The sequence below is a fragment of the Pyxicephalus adspersus genome, chromosome 5, assembly GCF_032062135.1.
Source record: "Pyxicephalus adspersus chromosome 5, UCB_Pads_2.0, whole genome shotgun sequence".
NCBI classification, from domain to species: Eukaryota; Metazoa; Chordata; class Amphibia; order Anura; family Pyxicephalidae; genus Pyxicephalus; species Pyxicephalus adspersus.
In genome coordinates this window covers 49534762-49557055 of record NC_092862.1, presented here as the reverse complement: position 1 = coordinate 49557055, position 22294 = coordinate 49534762, and the positions used below count along the sequence as shown (strand labels likewise).

Here is a 22294-nt window from a genome sequence, read left to right as displayed (position 1 = left end):
CATGCTTATGGTATGTTGGTGGAAACTGCAGTGTCTGGAGAAAACCCATGCAAACATGGGGAGAACAAACTTCATACAGGCCATGTCCTGTAATGATTTGAACCTAGAACCCAAACCCTGCAAGGCAAGAATGCTACTCAATCAATTCTGATTTCTGGATATCCCTTGATCTTTTGCAGTTTCCACCTACCACACCGCTTAATGCTTTACATTGGCAGGACAGTCAGATAAGGGTTAGCTTAAAAAGCACCTATAGTTTCTCCAATATAGGGCCAGGTAAGTAAATTGTATTATTATTAATATTAGTAGTAGTATTAATAAACAGGATTTTATAGCACCAACACATTAAATAGGGATTGCAAATGACAGACAGATACAGACAGTGACACAGAAGGAGGAGAGGACCCTACCCAGAATAGTTTACAATCTAGGGGGTTTGTGGCAATCAAACAATTAGAGTGGTTACAATGTTCACAGAGGCATTTGAATATGGGTCATACACTAAGATAACCTACTACATTCTGAACATAGGATTGTTCATTTTTAAATGGGGAAATTAGAATTATTATCTATAATATAATAGAGCCTGCCTCTTCACAATCTGCTTCCTTTACCTAAAATGAAGTTGCCATGAAAATAGACAGGCAGTCAGTTAGGATAAATTATGACAGGCTAGATTGTTTTGTGATGATTTTATTGTGGTCCATGCACCTATTGAGGATATTTCTCCTTCCTGTCCCAGTGACCTCACAGGAAGAGGTGGAAATATCACTAATAAAGACACCGATAAAAAACATTCTTCAGTCTATTTAAATAAAGTTCTTTTATGTCTCTGTGCCTCAGAGATTCTCATTTTTGTGTCACAATGTCCACATTTGTAGAGCAGGATGATCATCCCAATAGAGAAAAAGGAAGCAATACCAAACTGATAAAGGCTCTCTAAACCTTTCCCATTTCATTTAAAAGTAAGAATATTAGTTTTGACTGTTGTCCCACTTCCTTCATCCGTGCCTTGGCAATTGGTGGGTTAATTACTAGACAAAAACCAAGTTTTTCAGGTCAGTGAAAATCCAGAAGCCATTGGATCAGCATCTCATCTGGCACCTATGATTTTCTGATCTAAAATGTCAATTTTCCGTATCAACTTGGTAAAAGACAAGTTCCTTTTAGTAACATCTTATTGCTAAGCTTCAGGCCAATTGGAAATTACCTTTCAGTTTAGCTATGTATACATTTTTCATTAAATTTTTTGGCCATAACCATGAACTTCACAAAACCCATGTTTAAAAGGAAGTTAAACGTCAGGCAGATTTAAAAGACTGATACACAGCCAAATTATAAAATAATTTAAAATAAATGTGTTCATATTATTTAGTAAAAAGTAGCCGGATTTGCTTCTGTAATGTGTACATTTACACACAGCATTAAAACAAAGTGAGATTATCAGAACAGTGAGCCAATTAGGATGTTCTGCATTAATCAGTGTAATATATATATATATATATATATATTATATTAATTTATATATACAATATATATTTTACAATTTAGGACTAAGAAGAACCCGTACAAGACTAAATGGAGAGATGACCTTATCGGCACAGTGCTGCTCTTTTACTGTCTAGTTAGCAGGCTAGAGATCAAGCTGAAAAATTGCAACTAGGAAAAAGTACCGTACACAAGTGTCCTGGCTATGATGGCTTGCAAGGTTGCCTGAAATAAAACTAAACAGAAGTTAACATTCTTTGAGGGGTAAATTAGTTCATGTATATGAATTACATCTGAGTATTTAGTTGTTTGGATGAGTTTTTTATTTACCAAAGCTGGACATCCCCTGACTATTATTTTATCGAGAATGGGTTTCTTTCCCCTCCCCTCTCTTGATTGAATGGCTATCATATCATTGAAAATCATGTCATTACATCAGTATGTGTAAATCAAGGTATTGGAAAGTTGCTGTGGAAGAAGTCAGACGTCCTGACGGGAAACTACAAAATGAAGACAAGAAGAGGAATCCGTACATCCTATAACAAAATAATGAAAGATCCATGCACAGGACAATTTGTGTGAAGACTAATGGCCAGCAGTTGCTTAGGAAATATACCTTACACCAAAGTAATAATTTTATAGCATGTGATTAAATTTCTTTATGTACGTGTATAGTATGATACATTCCTACTTAGCAATCTGGCTTAATTTAAACCTAAGGCTTCCTGTAGAATCATTCATACAAGTACCAAAGTAATTTACTATGTGATGCACAAGCCTCATAAAGAAAATAACCCTCCTTTACCTTAGCAAATGGAGCTAAATCCTCCTTTATTGGTGTCTGCCATGCTCCCCCTCCCAGGCACTGTAGCTCACAATGACTGTGCTGTGCATCCAGAAAGCAGTGGGCAGGACTAGGTGTTTCTAGGTTACTATTTAAAGGTTTGGCAACCAGCAGTGACCATGATGATAGCCATGCCCTCTGCAATACTTTTGTTTTTCTTAGTGCCAGCAGGCCCAGCCTACAGAGATACAGCATCAGAGTACAGTGTAAGCGCTGTATGTATGTATAAGTGTGTAGATGTATGTTTCCATATAATTGCCAACAAGATTTTTTTAACTTTTGCACTTTTGGAAAACATTCATCTGAAACTAGTGAAACAAACTGTAAAACTTAAAGCTGAGTGAACGTTACCTTGCTTTAGCTTGTTTTTATTGGCTTTAAAGATTTACATCAACATTCATCAGTGACCTGATCATGGCAGCATCAGACACGTTACACAATGGCTTGTTAAAAATCTCTTTGTAGTCACAGTGCAGATCCCCATAAAATGGCAATACATCCATCAGTACCGTGTAGCATCCTGATATAATATTGTCACTGATTAATCAGTTTTTATGGATATATGACAAAACACATTTTGTGAATTACCCAGGACACAAAACAGCTGGATCTGCTGCTGTATGAGGCCTGACACACAAAACTCGGTTCTGTAATTAGTCTCTGTGCTGATGTGTCATAGGGTATATTTATAACATTTGTATAAATTACATAAGTATAAATTATGACCTTGGAAATGCTTACAAGACACAAAGTTTTCTTGAAACTGAGAGTCTAGGTAATAATATCTGGTAAATTACATTCATTTGCCTTAGGATATTACTTGGAAAGTTCTTATATAGGTTCCTATATCTTTTAAAATTTGTAACTGTTAAGTGACAATAGGGAGGGATAAGAAATTTCTCCAAGAAACATGTTAGATAAAAAGTTTTGGCTGAAAGATTATTTTAATGTCACACATCCAAGCAATAATTTTGGTTGCTGGGGGATACAAGAAATTAATTTAAAAAAAATGTTTTATAATAGAAATTACTAAGATAGAAAGGACTTGTTTTCATTTATCTGCCAACCAAGAACTGTGCGGAATATAGATTCTTTTCACACTAGATCAGTGAGATGAACAACAAAACCTGGTGAAGATTAATGTTAATTTATTGCAAACAAATTTTCAGGCATTAGACATTTAGAAAATGTTCTTTTTTTTAGAAAATATTGAAATTGCTAAAACTGCTAAAATGATGGATGGAAAATTCTTCATTCAAAATGGTCAAGTACCAGATATGTGAATTCCTGTAGGAGAATCCCACTCCCAATATTTTTTTTCCACTGTGTAAACAGTGCGTCCATGAATCCTGAACCTGGAAAAAAGAAAATGACACTTAAGACTGCTGCAAGTGTACCCTGCTTTAGTGGCCACCCAACGCCTGGAGTCAAAATGATGCACAAAGATAAAAAAAAACCCTTCACAATAAATGTATTCCTTCTATCGTGGGTTCCTGCAGCCTCCTGTCATTGAGCTTCACAGATTCATCTTTGGAAAGCCAAGGATCCTAATTCTTACTGGAGGATACTACTGCACTGTACAGGAGTGTGTTCCCATGAGTTTAGGATCCTCAGCTTTATCAGGATCACACAAAAAGATCCACTTCCTAGACAAGTGGTAGCCTTGGAATAAGGCAAAATAGATGGACTTTGCAATTCAGGTCCATTAAAGTTTGCCATACCACCATGCAAAACGAACAACTGGCCTGAAATAGAACCATGTAAGAAATATTTACTATTAAGAAATCATGGTTTGTTTGCTTCTCACCTAACTGTTCCTCTAATTAAAATAAGGTAGCTTGTAGAAAAGAATAATGTATGGAAACTCCTCTAGTTTCCACATCCCACGCTCACTGTTATATCCCAACTATATTATATGCTAGGATAGCTGGTGTATATCCTCGCATTCTATATGTATGCTATGGGATTTTTTTTTGTTCTTGGTTATTTCAGTGCCAAGTGCCATTCCATAGCAGATAATTCAGACAGTTCAGGAGGCAAGCTTGAAAGAAAAGATTATCACGTGCACTGCATGCACACACTAAAAACACAGCAGATACATTACAGCAAAAGTTGTATAGTTACCATGTTAGTATAAACAGCAGAGGCAGACACTGTTAGCTTACTGTACTCTCAGAATTTTGAATGATCCATTCAATAGCATCCCATCCCTAGATTGACGCAGAAAAGATTTCAATTTAGAAATGAAAATAGATAAGTCTGGGAAGACAAAATGTAAATCAGCCATACAAAGTGTAAGGTAAAAGCAACATGCAGAAAACATATCTGTATCATGTATGGCCTAAGGCTTGGGGATTCCTGACATGAAACATTTGTGTCACTTGGTGAACTACACCTAAAGTACATCAAATTTCATTGTAAGTCCCATAAACTTACACTACAATCTACAGTAAATTATATGTAAGAAAATAAAAAAAAAACATTAAAGCCCCACTGCAAGACTAAAGATTTTTAACTGTAAATACATTGTGGTAGGTTTAGAATTACTGGCTGATTTTGATGTTTTTTATGCTAAGCCATTCTATTCAAGTAAAACTAAATTTACGTTGGTGGGGACACGCCGTGCTGTTTTATAGACTGTCACCCGCTGCTGCTTCTTTGAGGTCATATGACACTCCTCTTGGGGCCATTAGTAAGCCATTAATGATGTAACTGAAAATATAACTGTGTTGATATTACATTGTCCCCGACCCTTAACCCCATTCTCAATATACTGAGAAAAGAGATGGGATGTAGGCTGTGCAGTGTACACAGAACAAAGACAATCACTCCAAAACAGAATTTTTGCAAAAGGAAACTGGATTTTTCTTCTGCAAAATGACTCCACTTCATAGTTATTGTTTTGTTGCCAGACTTCACATAAAAAAAAACAAATCAATTAATTACTATCTCGGCCCCTCAATGGCAAGATTTCCCATCACTATCCCTCTATGTGATAGCCTCTCAGCAAACAAAGGCGAATAATATATACATTTAAGATGCATTCTGCAATAAAAACTGATGATGGCTATCAGCCTTTTCCACTTTTTTTTACAATGTTGTCTTAGGTTGGGCTTTAGTCTTTATTTAAGATTTCTAATATACATAACATGTTATTATATACAAAAATATACATAAAAAAGATCAGCAAAAGTATAAAAACCATATAGGTGTGTTATTTTTTTTTAACTATGCTTGTGTGTAAAACCTGTAAATATATATATATTATGTATATATATATATATATATATATATATGTACTGTATATGGGACAAGAATTTTTGCTCTTTACTATGCCAGCTATGCATTTTAATTCAACTCCTTGTCTAGGTTTTGATCACATGAACAGACTCAAAAGTAAAAAAAAGATTTGTTTTTCAAATTTTAATTTTTTCTTCATTTAATTAAAGGGACACTAATGTTACATAAAAAAAGAAATAAACCAGATTTAGCTAAGTGCGTTTCCAATGCTTATCATTTCCATTTCCTCTGCAGTCTATATTTGTTCTCTTGCAGAACTAGAAGTACTAGCTCAGCAGAGGACACTACACACAAGCAATTATCATTGGTACAAAGCGGACCCATCAAGACATTTTAAAAAATATAAAAAAAGGGTATCTCTTTTATATAATGGGGAAAAAATGTTTCTACTCTCCTTCCATCTTTACCGTTGCAACAGTAAAGACTGAAGGGAAAACCTGCAGCCTCCTGGGACACTTGTATCACATATGTGTTGATTTCACATGACATGAGAAGAACCCAGAAGAGACAAGAAAGAGAATTGCCACATCTGCTATTCAGTCTGCGCCAGAAAAAAGGGAGAAGCCGAGACGGCTCGGGACTCACTGGGCTAGGTATAGCAGGTAATAGCAGTGTACTGGTAATTTATTTAAACAGAAAATACATGTTTGTTCTACTGAATGTATAGAAATACTGTCTGTTGAAAAGTTTGGACTGTCAACAATGTACATGACATGCTTATATAAAAAGTATACAAGTAACAATGCTGCCTGGTAAAATAATATAATCAAGATATCTGTTTGATTTTTACATCCAGGTTACCTTTCTAGCATTTGAAGAAATTGTGGTAGCCATCAGTCCTTCTAGATAACTGCTTAAGCTGACTCCTTTTACTGTAATTATGGCTTCCTGGGTAAGTACTGTCCTAGAGAGAAAACAGGACGAAGTATAAGTACACCAGATTCAATAAATGGAGCCTGACAATTTCTCCTGCTTTCTAGTATTTCATTTTGTTACCAAAATGTTCCTTATAATATGCCAGTTGTATACAGCAATACACAATAGTGCATATGAACCATTTATAATGACTTTTAAAATTGTCTCAACTGAACAGTCAATTTAAACAACCAAAACTAAGCTAACCCCCCCCCCCCCCCCTTCCCTTTTTCATACCCAGGTCCCAATAAAGTGTAATTACAGTCAAATGTTCCCTCTGCTCCAAATAGGTTTGCCACACTATTACAACTTTAAAAAACAGAATCTTGTTTGAAAGTATAGTATCTGAAATGGTTAAGGGTATTACTTTTACTTTACTCTGGAGTCTGTGCCAACAAGAAATATGCTGCATTTAGCATCCCCACTGTAAGGTGATTTTGTTTAGATACATGGAGAGGAGAACAGAAGCTTCTGTTTGCTAAGTAAACAAAGAGGAAGATTCCAGGTGATAGCTTCACTAATGGTAAGCAACAGAATGCTTTCTTTTTCTGACATATACAGCTCTCTCTGAACAGGATATGACCTGACCATGCATAATGTCTGCTACCAGGACTAACTGTACTGTGAAATTGAGGAAATTGTCACAGATGACATTATTTTGAGACAAAGGCAGGTAAAATAACAAGTAGGTAATAAGGAGAGTTTTTTTATTGTATGGTATGTCAAACTGTAATTCCACTTTAAGCAATCTTAAAAAAATATAATAAAATATGTAGTGGAAGCTATCCTTGTCCATGCTGAAAAGAATAGCCACTGTGCCAGAGCTTTGTTATAAAAGTAGTTAGGTTGGTTTGTGATTTGATTAGGCGGCATCAATGTTCATTTTTGTACTTCTAAAAAACTTTTTGTGTTTTACTGCACTAAGTCACTTACTCCTCTGGGTGTTCTGGATGGGGTTTGTAAACCAACCTTTCATCAACAGACACTAAATTTGTCAGTGAAATCTTCAAGAGAAAAAGAGAAATTGTTAACACAAGTCAATAATCCATACTAACATTTTTTTATATTTAATGTTTTTCTGTTTCACTAGAAGTATACAGATAACTGCTTATTCCCATCTATAGAATCTGTCCACCTTCTGAACAAATACATATATATATATATATGGTTCCTCTCCACCTAAAACTGTAGGGTACTAGCATCTGTAAAATTGTGGTCTGTCATATGGCCAGTTCAATACTAATTCAATGTAATTTATCCCGCCTCCTATTGTGTGCTGCTTCCCCCACCTCTCAGGTTGTAAACTCTTCAGAGCAGGGTCCTTTCCTCCTCCTGTGCCACTGTCTGTATCTGTCTTTTATCTGCAACCCCTATTTAATGTACAGCACTGTGTATTATGTTAGTGCTATATGAATCCTGTTTAAGTCTCCTCTATTGATGTACTTGGGGTAGTCCAATTATACTTTGAATAGTTACTGTTAAAGATTGTGAATCTTGTACAAAAGAATGTGAAGGGTAGTTATACTGAGCAGTCAATCACATTCCTCCTGCATTTTTGCATCTGATTAGCTGCTATGGTTGACAATAATGTACTTATTCAACTTCTACTGATAGCGTCCACATAGATTTCACTGCGTTTTTAGATATATCAAATGTATACAAGACAGGGGGAGATAAAAAAAGTAAAGACATCAATTAAAGAAACAGAAGTACAGAAATTTACAGAAAACACATCAATTACAAAAACAACATTCACACATATGAAAACAATATTGAAAACCAAGAGCTGAACTACAAAACATTGTAATACCATATGTACAGTGCAGAAATTGCTTATATTAAGTATGTATGTACTTGTGTAGTATGTACTGTGTACCACTGTGGTGGTATGTAGCACAAGTATTTAAACCCCTCAATAACTGGAGACCCCTCTGACTTGGGAAATATACACTGAATAAAGTTACACCATTTCTGGAGAAATCTGGTAACAAAGTTCACATACTTTTGATAAACTATGATTATATAATCCTTCACTGTCTTTTTAGGAAGCAAAGTTCTGTTTGCTTTCTCATCTGGACACACGACAGGAAGAAGATCTTTTCAAATGAAGGGGAAATCTCATTTTAGGCAGTTGTTACTGGACTGTTGTCCTCATTTTATCCCATCTTGTGTTATGGTGACAGCAATTACAACTTGTTTTTCTCAGCAGCACAAAGAGGAAAGGTAAATTTCCCTAGTGAGGACATTATTACTTTTTTATCACACCTATTCTATCTTACACTACAATAAAAAAAGTTTTGTCTAGATCAACACATTAACAGAAGCCCTCTCAAGTGTACAGCACAGTATTTTAATATCCAGAATTTTACTCACATTCGTTGAACATAAAACCATTTTCTTTTCCACTGGGTCCACTATGGAATGTTCTTTGATATATGTCAATGTTCTGCTGGTTCCAAGAATCTAAAGGCAATTGCAAAAAGTCTGAGAAATGTTACAGAAATATTTTTTACCTGTAAACCTAAATTTTAAAGATAATTACAGACGGCATTTATTAGTTTTTTTTTTTTTTTTTTGGTCGTAGAATAAGAGCAAGTTAAGAGGGTATATACAATTTACACTGCATCTAGATACAAGAAGCCCCCAACACAAGAATATGCTAGACATTGCCAATGGGGGATTCAGAATGTGTAACATTGTGTACTCACAGCCCTCACAAGACCTGGTAGTCTCCATTCTGTGCTGAGCAGACGATGGCTGTGTAATCTTCCTTGGGGATCCAAACTTCGATCAACCACATCCACCCCAACCACACACGGATTCATGGGATTTGGGTATTTCCTCATGGCTGCTTTAATCACTGTATCCCATGGATGGCTTCAGATAAATAGGTAAATTAAAAGATTTCTTAATGTTTGCAGCAAGTTTACTTAATGATTATACTGCAGTAATACATGAATAAGGAACATTAGGTTATGTGATAGGTGGGATCATAATCCTGCAAAATGCTAAAACCTAACTCTGGGCAATTATAAAACTAACCTAATAACAACTTCCTCAGAGAGGAGTCCTGACAAAGAAAAGGAAGACAAATTTCTACAAAAGGATATAGCAAAAAGAAAAAACACTTACCAGGGATGTTAACCATTTCCTACTCTATCCAAATCTAAAAAACTGCTTTGGATATATTTTGATACACAATACACATAGTATAAACTTTTTTTTCTTTTAGAAATTGTTAAACTAAAACAAACTAACTACTGTGCTAACTTTAAAAGAAATCTGGATCTGCTAGCCTAAAAGAAAAAATACTGAATTACGTAACTGTTGAGCCATGCACACTACATAATAGAAGTTCTGATGTTAGCTGTTTTACATTCAGGGCACAGCGGCACTGAACTGACACTCTTCCAAGTGGATCTACTGACTGGTAGGTGGAAGATATTAAAAGTAAAAGGAGAATTTCATGATGTCATTGCTACCATTTCTTTGCAAGGAACACTGCTGCAATATACAGAACTTTTGACCACTGTAAAAAATTAATAGCAATGAATTCAAAGTCATTTTTATTTGACTGCAGTAAATGTAAATGGTACGGTTTGTCATGAGTTACTATGCATTCCTATAATAACACACCAAAAATAAATGAGTTAAATAAAATAGATGAGCTTATGAACGCTGAATAGAGTGATGTGGTTTTGGATTGTATGTTAAGATGCAGCAATGATTTCATATATTCCTTGGAGACTGTTAGGCTTTACCTGCACGCCTGACTCACGCACATTCATTAGTGCAAAGCAACAAAACATTATTCATCTTTTAACTGAGCTGATTGGAGACTAAAATCCCATAAACTGGTGTGTATTACAGCACTTTGTACTTTTGTAAACTGAATATACCTTTATTAATCTCATATTTCAGGTGCCAGGTAAGTAAATTAGGATTGTGGTTATTTTACCAGACACACTGCATACAGGAGCTAGAGCTGTCACTGCGTCAGTGCTTATTACTTAATTTTTTATCTAAAAGCTGGTAATTTTATTACCTATATATTTGGCACTGACACGCTGCATATGACATTTTGGAACTTTCCTCAAAAGTAATATTAAGAAGCCTGATTGAAACTTCAATCAAGCCAACTAATTCAATTACCTCCTAAACCTAGGGCTTGTCACTTTTAAGGTGCAGTAACAAATGCACCCTACCGCATGTCCAATGCATTGTGCATTGCAGTTCCATTTATTCTGAAGGTTCCAGGCTCCTCAATGCACCTTGTCAACAGACGTGCATTACATCACAGTGCAATGTATTAATGTGCCTGTCCCTTCTGCAATAAAGGACCTGCCTGGTAACAACTTTTACATTTTTGGGTTTAGTACTTTAAACAATTTTCACTACTTGCGCAGCACAGTTAGAGACAGATATGGTTGTATTTTAAGGATAGATTTCAACTAACAACATCCAAATCTCTCCTTACCTCCTTTTTGTTTAACCCACAACTACCGGACAGCCTGACGCAGATTTTCTGCTTTTGCTATATCGTTCATCTGGTTACGCAGGAGCTTTACTTTTTTGCAGATTTGAAAAACGAATAGGAGCTCCCCTCCACGGCTCTATTCAGTTATCTTCAAATTTGCCACCATGCCCAGTCCCTTAAAAGAAATCTGTTTTTTTTGGCTCCCACCCTTTTTGAAAGGGTACGTGCAGGGGGCCTTATCTCTGAAATGTATCAAATTTCTAATATAGAACCAGCAATGCCCTTTGTTATGAACCCCTATGTGTAAGTGGGAACCCATTTTGGGACAGAAACTCCCGATTGAATTGTGGAAGATAATATGGAATAGAGCCCATAAAAGTTTGGTATGCACCCAATACAAAGAGAACGTGTACAAAATCATTATGCATTGGTACCTCACCCCAGATAAGCTGCATACAGTTTTCACTTAACAACTAGATTCCATTCCAATGACTTCGTTAGGTGAACTGGTCATTAAGCGAAGAGCATAGTAAACAGCTGGTCTTGGGGGCTTCAAGCATGCAGTACATGTCAGTGACAAACTGACTGACTGGTTAACAGACTCAGATAGTGGAAGATCGTAAAAGAGGGCGCGTAAGATCGTCTTTTTTATTTTGATGACTGAAAAGCCCCTTCTGTGCATGCATGATCTCAGGTATGTGCAGAAGGAGCAGGCCAAAGCCTCCTGTGAATGTCATATATGTATCTATAAAAAAAGCCATTTAAAGAAAAAAAAAAACAACCACATTTTCACATGACATGGAGGGGTTATCTACCCTTCTATATAAAGTAAAAATTGTTCACTTTAAGTGTGGACAATAGGTAAACATGTAAGTTTTTAAATGGGGAATACTTGTAATATTCTTGTGCCATAAATTTCCCATACAAATCTTCATTATGATGAATATGAATATCAAAAATGTTTGGACTGAAGTACAGTGTTATAAACTAATAACGCCAACAATGTCCGCAGTAAATACAGACGCATTTCCCATCACTTTCAGTAACCGGTGCTTACTGAAAAGTTGGGTCACAATACAGGGGCCACCACCCACCTACAGCTTGTTCCTACATAGTTTATTAGGAAACAACCTAGACTAGAAGGGCATCTGCTGAAGTTTAACAAGGCATCTCTGAGCTTTGGAATATTGTTTATTGTCCCAAAGGCAATGCAGGACTTATAAAGGACATGTCTGTGGGTCTGTGTGTCAGTGTGACATCTAAAAACAAGACAATGCAGATGTATAAAACATTGGCAAAACAGCTGTTAACAAAATGCTGGAAGGCTGCAACGAAGATATCTTTTTGTCCATGGTCTTCCACTCATATTATTTGATCTGAATCGGGTTGTATGCACCTAGCAGGTTTACCTTGGCAAACATTGGGCACCACAGAGACAGTCAAAGACCTCCATATAGGTAGCAGCAGACTGCAGTATTTACAAGGTCATAGAGTTCTACTTTTCTACAAATAAGAATTCTGCTCCCAAAAGAGAAAATTATTTTTGGGAGACTGAGAAGATACACTCAACCTCTGAGCTGTATGAAAATGGAACTAAAGCTCGACTAACCTATCTGCATTTCATCACTGGTCATCTTCATTCTCTTCTTCTTCTCCTCAAAGACAGTTTTGGCAATCTTGATTGGCAGGTGTGCCGGAGATTAAATTATAACTGGCCCACGCAAGGGAATCAGAGATTGACTCCAGACAGACAAATGTGGTCAAATCCAACCAAGGTATTGCAGCAGATGTACAGAAAGCAGCAGGTAACGGGACCACAGGGACACACATTTCAAAACAGGAGGCACAGGATTACTGGAAGCATAAAGCTGCGTACACACGTGCAATTTTTGTCATTGGAAAGGATCTTTCACGATCCTTTCCAACGACAAGGGACTGCACGATGCATGAACGATGCTGTACATACAGCACCGTTCATGCTCTATGGAGAGGGGAGGGGGAGAGCGACGGAGCGGCACCCTGCTGCGCGCTCTCCCCTTCCCTTTCATTAGGATCGGCTGTTGTCCATCGTCCGTGGATCTGGCAGGTCGGTCGTCCGGACGATGGACGACACCGACTGTACACACGGCAGATTTTCGCCCGATAATTGGCCGATGCCGATTATCGGGCGATAAAAATCTGACGTGTGTACGTAGCTTTAGGCTTTGGCTATAGTATAATAAAACAGTGCACTTAAATCACTGCTACACTTCAAATACACTAACCAGTCAAACAAGGCATTGATTATCTGTTCATTAGGTACTAAGACCCAGGAAGTGCCATACACTTGAAGGCACAGTGAATATTATAATGCAAAATGCCTCCAAGCATTTTTTTTAGCTAAAGGCAATAAACCAGCCTATTGCACCCAAAGGGGGACTTACTTACACCATTACATCTATTATAATTTGTGTTTGATAATATATAATAATGACTTTTTTTATATAAGATATAAATATCACCTTTATCTGCAAGCACTGTTTAAATGCAGATTTAATATTTGCTTTTTAAAATATGCTCTAAAACTAAACAATTTATATGATATTATAAATCTATTGTTTCTTCCAGATGTAGAGATCATACTGGAGCTGAAACCTCCAACTGCTGCTATTACTACTGCTACACATCTTTCTATACTATGTCTTCTCAAAGTGTCACTATGACTTATCAGTGTGTAATCACACATATATAATATTTCCATTATCAACCCTGCACAGCCTTTGTATTGTACGAGTATAAAATGTAGAACAAAGGCTGTTCTGCAGGACTGTGTGTTTTAATTTTTAATAGAAACCCAACCAAATGACAAAAGGAATATAGCTTTGTGCCACATGAACAATGCGGTAACTTGATCCACATTATGAACACATGTCTGTCTTTCCAGACATCCATGGGAGGCTCATTAAATGAAATGGACACCAGTACATTGTGTAATAACTCTGCCCTCAAGCCTCACTTCAGCAAAAAAATGTATCCAATATCCTATAAAAAAAAGTAAGATATACTAGAAGTGAAAATAAAAATATGCAGGAGATCCAGAATTAAAATACAGGTAAACCCAACCATTAAATATCATATTAGCTTTACCATGTTAGAGCTGCATATTTAATTATTATAACAACTTTTGATCATGCTGTGAAGAACCTTGCTCATGCGCCTTTCACTCGGTAAAGAGGAACAATGTTCTTTTCTGCAAAGCAGCTCCATGGGTTTAGAAGTGCTTGCTGGCAAAAGAAAAATGTGAATGTATTTCATATTTTAAAAAGGGCAATTCTTTAGGATACATACTAGCAAACTGATTATCATTTGGTTAAGGTTTACTAGTTCTTTAAAAGGTTTTTAAAGTGCTAAAGGATGCTCCTGCTGTTGCTAATTCCTGGGTCTTTTATTGGTGTCACCTTGGTTATGGTTACTACTTTTACATTTCTCATAATCCTAATTGTATTTTATCTTTCAAATATTTTTATTGGGAATTTTCCAGAATAATCAATACAAAAAATATGAAAAAACAAAGACATTAGCAAAAAGAATACAATATAAATCATAATACAACAAAACGAAAAACATAAACAAAGAACCTTTTTTTAAAGAAAACCAAATACACAAAAGAATACTATAACACAGTGGTCGCCAACCAGTGGTCCACGGAAAAATTTTGGTAGTCCACAGAAAAATGTTGACATTATTTGCAATTTTCATGTTTTATAAATAATAAAACAAAAATAATATTCTAATAAATTCTTATATTTTGAATGACAATTTTCGCCTTTATATTGCACTAAATTCATGAACTGTACTAGAGATGGTAAAACAAGGGAGGCGCAACGTGGCATCACTGTAGTCTTAAATTGTATGAAGAAACCTTTGCTGAGCCGAACACTTGGTTTCCACCATTACAACAGTCACCCCGCTCCGCGAATACCGATTCTCATCAGATTGTTTTATTTTATTTGTTTATTTCTCAGATGCTCTTTTAGGTAAGTATGACCTTAACTGTGAATTGTCTTTAACTGTTACATTTAATGGCATCAAAAAGTTTCTTGTTTGGTCTTAGATTCGAATGAAATAAACCCATAAAGAGTGGGAAAAAGCAAACATATATTTTGCATTACTTTAGTAATACCAAATATATAATGCAACTAATGATAATAGTAACAATAGTAATACTTCACTTCACCGTGAGTTGATCAATGAATCACAGCCTCCACAGTCCTTGTCAGGCACCATTAGGAAGATCATTATTTTACAAATGTATTTAGCTTTTTAAAAAAATTCATATTATTGGTCCGCGGGATTTAAAATTAGGAATTTAGTGGTCCTTGAGGTCTGAAAGGTTGGTGACCGCTGGTATATAAGACAACTTTTATGGGACCAGTACAGCCTGACACTTCTGCCCTGGTTCTTAGGAATTAACACTCATGTAGTAATAGACGGACTATAATGCAAAAAATAAAACTTTAATTTTTGAGGTCTCCTTAAGATGCAAGTTGCATTGTTTATTGAAGATGGACCTTTTAGTTTTATTTCTTTTTGCATCACTAATCAACAAGTGTACAGATTAGGTGCGCTGACTTCACTAGCTACATACTTATTCCTTGTCCATGACTCAAAAAAATAAAGGCCAGAGACAGGCAGGAAACAAACTTTTCCAGAATGAATTTGTAAAATGATAACATATATGTAATTAAAAGGAAAGAAGAAGCAGAATTCATTTTTACAATGCTATCTGAAAAAAAGGATCTCTCATTAGGTACCAAAATAATTACACTCAGGCAATTGTTTATCAATTTATACAACTTTCAACCAAATCTTTATGGAAAAGACCACCAAATAGAATAAATAATCTATTTCGGAACGCTAAATGTTATAAATATTTCCTTAAAGCAGCAGCAAACCTTCCCTTGCCCAAGCCGACATCCTTACCTGGTCCTCTTCTGGGTTTTGGATCTTCATTCAGTTTGATTGGCCAGGCCAGAATACCAATCCATACTCTGGTACCGGGTATCCTGGGAATGTACACCAAGCTGTGCGAATTCACACGTGTACATTATACAGAAGATTGTGAACAGGCACGTACGTTTGTGTAAACTTAATGAAGGTATATATCATGGGAGAAACTAATCAATCAGATTCTACTCCCCATATGAAGGAAAGAAATATATTTATAAAAATCCCACCATCAAAGATTCCTGGGCCCGTACTAAATGAACTCCTTAATCCTCATCTCTAAAAGTTCCAGCATTGCAAAAGTGCAGCTAATAGGGGCTGGTGCAGTACCCCTTGCCCCCGTCCCCCGAATGGCCGACCTGATCCCACTACTCAACAAGAAGAGTCCACCATTGAGTAGTTTTTGGGAAATAATAGATATTTTTAATATTAAAATGTCCTTATACTTTGTCAATTAAAGTTTGTGGGAATACATTAGAGACACAGTGTATCTTTTCTACAATAAAGAGCTCACCTGCTCACATTTTTTTTGTTTTTTAAGTTCAATTCCCAACTTTTACAAATGGCCAATAAAGACTAAAGCTAGGCAAACATATTGTATAGGTGGCCGCACACTGATCAGTGGGTGCACAACAATCCATAATATTTATAATAATAACTATGTGTGATATTGATGCACCAATGAACTACCATTAGTTGTGATTGGCATCATGACTTATCTTTGTAAAATATAGGAATATATTGATTTATATTTCACCCCCAGCTTTTATTTGGAGATAAAAATTATTATTATTATTTATTATCATCTAATACACAATGTTGCTCTTTAGAAAAAGTAAAGTGTTCATGCTATTGATGAGGAATATATAGATCCTAGCACTGTATATGAATTGTAGAAGCAATGGTCCCCCCCAGCAGTACCATGTGACCGGTACATACCTGTACAAGATCACTTACCTGAACACATGCTCTGAGCTCCAGATCTTCATGTCTTTGTAGGAGGGCTGGCAGGCTTTGTGCAGAGAGGGGTCAGCACACTGGGGCATGGAGCGGGCACAGTAAGGTGTAGGTGGGCATGTCTGTATAGGGTGAGATGTGCCCGCAGTGTACCCGGTGTGTGGATGCAGCACAGGAGAATCCCGGCTCTGATGATCCCTGGGTACCGGTGGTGCATGAAATAAAGCATCCCGGTATACCTTTAGGCGTGCTGCTCCATGCTGGCCACTGGGGGGTGCTGAGTGCAGCTGTGAGAGCTGCCTTGGTTGCTGGGTTACAGCGAATCAGCAAAGATGCCGGGTGTCACTAGCAAGAGTGATTTGCCGACACGTGACATTCATGCTGCGCACGTGTTATCACAGACCACCAGCCACACAATGCCTGCTACTGGGTCACATACAAAGGAAACATTCTGTAGGATATAAACATTGAGGTTACCTGCTATACAAAGCCAGTGCACCCATCCAGTGACTGCAGCCAAAAAAGTCACAATGCCTGCACCGTGTATTCATCAATGTCCATCATAATGGAGGAAATCATGTGTTAGGGACAGCAGACCTGTACAGCGCTGCGTAATATGATGGCGCTATATAAATACTGTGTAATAATAATAATAATAATAATGAGAACATAGGAATATCATGTAACAACCCTGTAATTGAACAATGAAGGAGAAGCGGGTGACTGATGAGGCCATCATGTCCGCTGCTCATTGCCATGCAGGACACGTGACTGTCACCTATTCTTATCCCGCTATAAGAGATTGCATGAGGCTGAACCCAAGGCAAGACTGAGAGGAACACACAAGCTGCATTGCAACAAGTACAGAGCTGTAACAATGTGCCATTTATATCTCAGCTTTATTTCCCCTTCAAGTGATTATACCAATAAATAATGAGCAATAATAGGCCAATGCATGTGGTGATAAGGGGATACACTGCCACCTAGTGACCACTAGGGATAAGCGAAGGAATATGTGCGACTAGAAGGATGCCAGGGATGTCTCTTAATATAACAGCAGCATGACGCTCTCACCTCCCCCTCCCTCCACTGTACAACGTCACAGGCAGTGTAACCGGGCACATGATCAACCCTGCACACTGGTGGCTGCATACGTATAGAGATAGAGGGATGGATGGATAATTATTATTATTATTACTATTATTATTATTATTAACCACCTGGGTGTTTCACTGATGTCTAGATTTCAGTACCAAAAGCGTTACACCGTTTTTCATGAAATTTTTTTTTAAATTGTAGACCTGTAACTTACAGAAATATGTCCGAACAAGGGTCTAATAGATATCCTGAATATAATAAAGTTTGAAACACAAAATCATGTAAAAAAAAAATAACTTTAATAATAAAATTAAATAAAAACACAAAAATCAGCTTAAACAAGAATGCATAAATAAAAAATACTGAAAATGCAATAATTCAGTATACTGTATACTGTGTTTCCCCGAAAATAAGACACCCCCCGAAAGTAAGCCCTAGCAGGATTTTTGGCTGTTTTCCAGCAAGCTCGAAATATAAGCCCTCCCCCGAAAGTAAGCCCTAGCTTAATACCGTAGAATATCTTCAGCACATACTGTATATAGTGGTGGGGGAGGAAGTAAAGGACATAACAGACTGTCACACGAGTGCAGGACTGTCACAACATCACTACCCATGAGAGTCCAACGTCACATACCTATAGACAAAACCACATAAATATATTTTCTATTATTTTGTATTGGATTGGATACAGGACTTTTTATTGAATCCAATACAAAATATTTGAATTTCCTGCTACGACCCCCGTCGACGGGCGCATGCACGGACATCATCAGGAATCACCGAGGGACGCGTACTAAGGGGTGTTCTACACCGAGGGTGTTCTAATTCTTTGCGTACTTCCATGCAAAAAGCGTTACAATTTTTGCATGAAAATTTATTTTTGATTGTAGGCTATAATTCTTAGACATAACTCACCGAAATATGTCCAAAATTTAATAATTAACTTTAAAAAAAAAAATTTTAAAACAAAAAAAAATCTTTAAAAAAAAAAAATAGTGTGTAATGTAATGTAACTGTACAGTAGCTTATATAATATATATATAATACAATTATATATATATTATATAAAGATTTCTTTGTATTGGACTTAATACAGCTTTTTTGTATTGAATCCAATACAAAGTGATTTGAATTTAACGCCTCCCGCCCGCACCGACGCTTGCAGCAATGTCACCCGGAAAACCCCGGAGATTGTCACTGCACACGTCGGGAGTAGACAGAAGAGGACGGATGTCTCGGGAAGAGCTGCAGGGACAAGGTAATTGTTTTTTTTTTCAGTTGTAATCTGATTGTCATACAATGTTGTATAACAATCAGATTGCACTGTAACGCTTGTTTCTATTTTTAGCTACCCCGAACCTGGCGCAGGGTAAACGCTTGTAGCAAGTTTTCTTACCCCGAACCAGGTTTGGGCTAACCGCCCAGGTGGTTAATAAACAGTATTTATAAAGTGCTAACATATTGTACAATAAATAGGGGTTGCGAATGACAGAGAGATACAAAACAATGACACAGAAGGAGGAGAGGACCCTGCACAGAAGAGTTTACAATCTAGTAGAGAGATAGAATATATATTGATAGATAGATACAGATAGATAGAATATATATTGATAGATAGTATGGAGCTCTGCTGGATATTTCTGTATGTACACCCAGTCACTAAAATCTTCTACAAGTTTTAACATGTTAATGTCATTTGAAATAATCTGCAGATTTCCTTCACATAACCCTCACTGATGCTTCCGTGAAGATCCCGGCCCTCTCTGATATCAGGTTACCTTGAGCTGTCTCCTAAATGTTGTGGGTCACCTGGTCATTCAGGCTGTTAAAGCGAAACTAAACTGAAAATAATAAAAAAAAATCACACCTTTAATTTTGCAGATCCCTTGATCAGGCCAGTGATATTCTCGATTGGGTCCCACGTCATCTTGGAATCCGTCTTCGTCCTGGTGCAGGGGAAGCGTTGGGTGTCGCCATCTTCGCCTGTCTTTTCTTATTCTGGTTATGTCACCCAATCTTGGACTGCTCTAAATGGGAAAAGAAGACAGCTGATCTTTCTGCACATGCATGAACTACACTACACTGTTCAGTGTAGGAAAATGCCCCTTCTGCGCATGTTCAAGACTGGGCATGTGCAGAAGGAGCAGCCAGGAGCCTCCTGGAATGAGTGGCCTGAGTATCCCAGGAGGCTCTGCACTCCCATTCCATATTGATCTGTAAAGACAGTAGGGGAGGGTGTTGCAGAAAAAAAAGAATATTTTTTACTTTATCTATTCTTTAACATAAAGTAAAAATTTTGGTGATAGGTTTTCTTTAACGGGGACCACAGGTAACTAATTTGACAAGGCTGTGTACTGTCCGCTGTTTAGAAAATCCTCCCTGGGAAATGCGATGCAACCATTGTTGGAGTGTGTGTAGAGACAAGAAATCAGCAGCAGAACTGGGATTCAACAAAGAAAAAGGAAGAAGCGCAATTTTATTACTCAGTGCTTTAGCCAGCCCAAGGTCATTCAGTTATAGCAGGGGTCGGCAAACTCCGGGCTTTAGGCCAGATACGGCCTAGCCGGTAGTTCGTTCCGGCCTAACGCCCTGGCCGATCCAGAGCCGCGGGTATGCCAGCGGATTGGCCGGGGGGGGGGTAGGAACTGCTGGAGCTCCGGTTGCCGCCCCCTGGCAGTTGTTCCTTTATTTATATAGGGAAAGCTCCCTGAAGGTAAATCCTGCTCCTCCGCAATGCGTACGGAGGAGAGGGATTTCACTTCAGGGGGCGTTCCCTGCTGGTGGGCAGAGCCATTAGGGCGGGTCCGGCCTAGTGTGCTCCCGCCCACCCCATAAATAGCCTAGTGGCCATAAAACTTTGCCGACCCCTGAGTTAGAAGAAACATACATTAAATAGAGCCTATGGGCCTAGTCACTATTCTTGTGCATAGTGATGGCGAGTGTCCAGTGTCATACCTTAGCCTGAGGTATGAGAATGCATACCAATCATTGTGAATGGGCTTCCTACCCACAAATAGGAACAAAAAAGCACCATAGTATAGTTTTTAAAATACAGCGCACCGCAATGTGTATGAGAGCTACATTGCTTTTGTGTGTAGGAATGTTATCAAAAATTAAAAGCAAAGCAAACACCCTTGGGCAGAGTTTCTCAACCAATGTTTTGTGGAACTATAGCATTTTTCTAGAGATTGCTAGGGGTTCCTAAAGCAGTGAGCAGTTTGTGACCCTCAGGTCAGTTTAATGGACACCAATGATCCATTTGGATATCTATAGGGGTGACAGGAGGCATTTTTCCCAGTGACCACCACTCTAACGTACTGTGAGCTGTGCATATCGGAATTTTTACAAGGGGTTCCCTGAAGACCTGAAAATTTTTTAAGGGCTTTTCCCCATGGTAAATGTTAAGAAAAACTTTCCTAGTGTGTATACCTACTTTTTTCTCACCCATTACGGCGCCTCCAAGGCTATGTACACACACAGATAATTGTCGCCATGAACAGTTGTGCACGTCTCTGGCAAGAGTCTAACAAGTGTACAGAGGTTGCCTGACATCGTTCATGGATCCATCACTGTACAGGTGTACTGGCTTTGTATTGCAGGTAACCTCAATGTGAGTGTTTATGTTATATATGACAGAATGTTTTTAGTATCTTTGTATGTGATGTGGCTGATGATACTTCCCATGTTCTGGTATAGCTTATAACACGTACTATGAGGCACAGCAGTCATGTCACATGTCAGCTAATCACTCTTACTAGTGTTGCCCGGCATCTCCATTGCTCCCTATGGAGCGTTTGCTGATTCGCTGTTTCCGGCAACAATAATTGAGTACGCTTAAAGCGTACCTAAACTCAGAAATTTCACTTAGAAAAAAGAGTAGAAAACCTTTTTGGAGACAGATGGCGGGACGACACGGGACCCCAAGGAAGAGACCTCTGGACCGATCGACTGAGATATGGATTGAAGGTAAATGGATTTTTTTTGTTTTTGGCATTTTTCAGTTTACTTCCTCTTTAGGACATTTCAAGATTTAAGTTTCAGGTGATTCAGATGCCCATATCACCCAGCGGCTGCTGTGGCTCAATCCTTTGATCCAGGTATCATTATAGGACACGGTGAGGGGGTCAGACCGACAGCACATGGTGAGGTATTTAGGCATCTGACAATCCCAAGGAAAGAATATATGGATTACTGGTCCCCAGATTATAATACATCTTCTATTGCAGAGA

General features: G+C 37.6%; 1 protein-coding gene across 3 annotated transcripts; it reads right to left on the bottom strand.

Annotated features, from left to right (window-relative positions):
- Positions 1-3463: 3463 nt before the first annotated feature.
- PRELID3A (PRELI domain containing 3A) lies at positions 3464-17487 on the bottom strand. 3 transcript variants are annotated; one of them, XM_072411467.1, is made up of 7 exons: positions 16968-17475; positions 9256-9424; positions 8921-9010; positions 7481-7551; positions 6434-6536; positions 4457-4542; positions 3464-3687 (listed from the first exon to the last, which is right to left on the bottom strand). In XM_072411467.1, exons 1-6 carry the CDS (start codon positions 17054-17056, stop codon positions 4489-4491), a joined length of 576 nt encoding a protein of 191 aa, XP_072267568.1. In that variant the 5' UTR covers positions 17057-17475; the 3' UTR covers positions 3464-3687; positions 4457-4488. The 3 variants fall into 3 exon arrangements, with proteins under 3 accessions (XP_072267568.1, XP_072267567.1, XP_072267569.1); XM_072411466.1 differs by lacking the exon at positions 4457-4542 and having other exon boundaries at positions 16968-17487; XM_072411468.1 differs by lacking the exons at positions 4457-4542; positions 16968-17475 and adding an exon at positions 9680-10636.
- Positions 17488-22294: the final 4807 nt, after the last annotated feature.

What these genes read in the sequence shown, in the direction of transcription:
- PRELID3A (XM_072411466.1), bottom strand. Translation starts at nt 17,056, where the DNA reads ATGCCCCAGTGTGCTGACCCCTCTCTGCACAAAGCCTGCCAGCCCTCC. An exon ending in TACCAGGTCTTGTGAGGGCT is followed by an intron (nt 9,011 to 9,255) that starts GTGAGTACACAA and finishes AATTGCCTTTAG; the next exon opens with ATTCTTGGAACCAGCAGAAC. An exon ending in TGGTTTTATGTTCAACGAAT is followed by an intron (nt 7,552 to 8,920) that starts GTGAGTAAAATT and finishes TTTCTCTTGAAG; the next exon opens with ATTTCACTGACAAATTTAGT.